Source organism: Mus pahari, chromosome 2 (assembly GCF_900095145.1).
Source record: "Mus pahari chromosome 2, PAHARI_EIJ_v1.1, whole genome shotgun sequence".
Lineage (NCBI taxonomy): Eukaryota > Metazoa > Chordata > Mammalia > Rodentia > Muridae > Mus > Mus pahari.
In genome coordinates, this window is record NC_034591.1 from 58858159 (window position 1) to 58861888 (window position 3730).

Consider the following 3730-nt stretch of genomic DNA (forward strand, 5'->3'; position numbering starts at 1 on the left):
CAGAGGCAGGCGGATTTCTGAGTTTAAGGCCAGCCTGGTCTACAGAGTGAGTTCCAGGACAGTCAGGGCTACACAGAGAAACCCTGTCTCGAAAAACCAAAAAAAAAAGAAAGAGAAGAGAAAAGCCTCTTCATATGAACAGCCTAGCACATTCCTCCAATTTTATTTTAGGTTTTGTTTAAATATGAAAACATTAATAAAATAGAATACTATATACTCACTAGGAACGTTGATAAAGATATATTTATTTATTTATTCACCTGGAGTTCTTAAGCAAAACAGTATAATATAAAATAAGTTAGAAAAGAATGTATATTCCAAAATACTAACTGTGATCACTTGGGGGGGCGATATAAAAATACACAGAATATTGCTATCAGTAACATTACCTAAGGCAAGGAGCTTGTGTGGAATCGTTCCCTGAGCCCCGGTGCTGTGCTCACCTTCTTTCTCAGGCTCCCCCCAACACCCCAGCCACACTCCCCTATTAATCCTGCCCAGGTCAGAGGCAATCCAGATGTTGTCAGTTACTGGTGGCATTCACAGGGGCCCAGCATTATGGGGTGGTAGCCCCGAGGTCAGCCCGAGAACCTTCCTTTGCTGCACACAGGACTCTTGCCGACTCTCGCTGTCCCCACAGGTCAGCTGATCCGGGTCCTCCCTCTCATTAAAGAGAAGCAACTACAGAAACCTCTCCCAGCTTGTTGGTCAAGAGGAACAGGCTCACAGCAGTGGCCTAAGTGTCATGGTTGGGCCACAGGAAATAGAAACTTTAGGACCCTTAGAACATTTTATTACCAGTTAACAAGATTTCCTGTTTTTATGTGTCCCTCTAAAAGCCACAGACTTCTGGGGCACGAATGGAGCTCTCTGGCTTCTAGGAGAAGAAAAAAAAAAAAAAAATGTAGTCACGAACAGTAAAGTCTGGTCTCTGCCAGCAGGTGGCGTCATAGACCAGTCCAGAAGAACCAGTGGTGTTGGCAGAAGTAGCTTCTATGGCTGCCGCTCTTCCTATCTCCTGGCTCCAGAGTCAATGAGCTGGCCCAGAAGAGATGAGAGGGCAGGAGAGCTGAATGAAGGAAGAGCCAAACACTTTCCTTCTTCTCTTTTAATATCTAAGATTTAAAGATCCCAGAACTAGCCAACCACGGGAACAACAGTCTGCACGCTGGCTGGTCCTTTCTGGAGCTGTTGTGAGCATGTGCCACCTGCCCAGCTAAGGGGTCTGTCCTGGGAGGACTGGGGTGCTAGGGAGGGGGCTTTCCCTTGAGCCAAGATGAGGGTTATTTCTTGTGGAGAAACTTCATTTTGTTGCCTAAAAAAAGAAAGTGAGACCATTTTATCAGGGGAGAGGGGAGGGACGGGAGGGGGGAGGTGAGAGGGACAGAGGGACAGGAAAGTGCGTGTCTGTCTCAGCAGGCTGTGGAGTCAAAGGACAACTTTGTGGACCCAGTTCCCTCCCCCCACCTTTATGTGGGTTCTGGGGATTGGACATAGGCTTGTGTGCCACGTGCTGTGATGTCTTGCTGGCTGGGACACACGAAACCCTGTCTCGAAAAACCAAAAAAAAAAAAAAAAAAAAAGGATTTCTCTGTAGCCCTGGCTGTCCTGGAACTCACTCTGTAGACCAGGCTGGCCTTGAACTCAGAAATCCACCTGCCTCTGCCTCCCAAGTGCTGGTGGCATGCGCCACCACTGCCCGGTGTCCTGACAAGATTCTTTTCTGCTCAGGGGCATTTGGAGGTTGTGAGGAGTCCTACCTGTGTTAAGGTACTCCCCGCCTTGCCCGGGGCCTACTGCCTCTGTTGGTTCCCACAAGACTTGGGGGTTCAGGAGATGGTGGCAAGGATGTCAGTGAGGTCACCCTAGTCCCCAGGGATAGACTAAGAGGTAGACAGTCTACCCTGTACTGTTCCTGGCTCTTGTGGACAAAAGTAGTGAAGACTCCAGAAAAGATGGTCTAGAACTGAGGCTGGCAACAGGGACCCAGGCCTTACCCAGTCCCTTGAGGAATTTATTCACCCCACTGTGTTCTCCACTGGGCAAGGTTTCCAGGTACTCCTGGGCTCGGACTTCAAACAGACCTGGTGATGAGAAATACCCAGGATATTTTAGGTGCCTGCCTTTGCACTTCTGCACGGACCTTCTTCCTCGATAGCTTGGGAAGCCTTGCTTCTGAGATGCAGCTGTGCCTATAAATATGCCTTCAAGCATGGGGTTTATAAGGGTTTTTACTATCCTTATAATCGCCCCACCTTGTATAATAGCTGTCTGTGGAAAGCCATAAAGTCCGCTCACATGTGAGACTCCATCTCATTCCTGCTTCCACACTCACCAACAGTGAGTGACCTGTCAACCTGGCTACACACAGCTGGCCTGGCCGCTCTTCTGAGGAGAAGCCAGCCCTGAAGGAGGCTGGCTCTCTCACACCCTCTAAACACATTTCTCTTGTCCTGAGGGACATCCTCATCAGGACGGCCTCAAGTATGGCTGTCTTTCCTGTGCAGGTGGCTTCTGTGTGAGTTCAGTCAGGGCTTCTAGCTGAGTTCACAGCACCAGAGAAATCCCAGGCCCGAGGCCAGCTGCTCCTCTGGAAGCTTCTGGCCTTTGTACAGCCATGCTTCCCTTTCCAGCGTTAGTGCCCATCAAACCAGCCTTTACCAGCATTCCTAGGTTTTCGACTCCCAGAACATCCGGCCAGGACAATGGATAGAATAGGCTGGGATGGTGCCTCTGTCATACTGTTGTGACTCCCCCTGCTCCTCTGCCTCACTGCCCCCGAAGGTCTGTGTGTGGTCCTAACCTTTGGCATCTTGCCTGCGTAGTTCCCGCTCCTGGATGAAGCCACGGAACATCTGGGTCTCCATGAAGACCTCCAGGAAGCGTCGCAGGCTCTTAGAGGAGACAGCTTTTCTGAAGGCCTCTCGCTGCAGGCTTCTCTCCTCGCCCGATGTCAGGAACAGGGGGTAGTGGCCCACAATCTCCACAAAAAAGCGGACAAAGGCTTCAGACACCACCTCACTCAAGGAACTGGACTCAGGGCCTGAGCAAGGGGCACAAAGGCCGAGACAGTGAGGGGAGCTGGTGGACTGGAGCCCAGGTCAGTTACTGATCTCAGCTACCCTCCACAGCTACCCGTGACCTTCCAAGAGAAAAGGCAGTGAAAGCCTCTTTTCTCTCTTTTAGAGGTATTTTAGAACCTAAACAGAGGAAGTGGGAAGTTCCTGATTATTGCTGGAATGAAACCCAGGTGAACCCCACTCTCTCCCCGTAACCCTACTTTCTCACTCAGCCATCGGCCAGTTGTTCCAGGGCCCTGGCATTTACCGTGTACACAGTCCAGCGGGCCTCCGTCCTGGTCACAGGCCAGGTCATTCCTCTGCTCCAGAATGTGTTCCAGGGCAACCTGAAGCTTCCGGGGCAGAATGGAATCCTCGTCCTCCATCTGAAAGGCAGGAGACGCAGTGGGCGCAGCTACACCTAAGAAGGTGTGTGCCGGCCACATCCCTGGGCAGGCAGCTGAGCTCAGAGTTTAAACTTTGGAGTTCTGAGACAAGGTCTCACCTTGTCAGCTGAATATAAAAGTGTGTTAGTTTCTCGTGTATAGAAAATACTTTTGTGCGTGGTGGCGTACGCCTTTAATCCCAGCACTTGGGAGGCAGAGGCAGGTGGATTTCTGAGTTCGAGGCCAGCCTGGTCTACAGAGTGAGTTCCAGGACAGCCAAGGCTA

At 50.8% G+C, this 3730-nt stretch overlaps 1 protein-coding gene across 2 annotated transcripts in view; it reads right to left on the bottom strand.

The window, feature by feature from the left end:
• Positions 1–229: 229 nt before the first annotated feature.
• Dennd2a (DENN domain containing 2A) overlaps positions 230–3730 on the bottom strand; it is a 95693-nt gene continuing 92192 nt past the window's right edge. Inside the window, exons 16-19 of one of the 2 annotated variants that reach the window (XM_021190113.1) lie at positions 3328–3445; positions 2804–3043; positions 1998–2084; positions 230–1315 (exon numbers count right to left, since the gene is read on the bottom strand). In XM_021190113.1, coding sequence (XP_021045772.1) covers positions 1284–1315; positions 1998–2084; positions 2804–3043; positions 3328–3445 — 477 coding nt within the window. In that variant the 3' untranslated portion in view covers positions 230–1283. The remainder of the gene's footprint in view (positions 1316–1997; positions 2085–2803; positions 3044–3327; positions 3446–3730) is intronic. The other variant, XM_021190112.1, reaches the window with a different exon arrangement.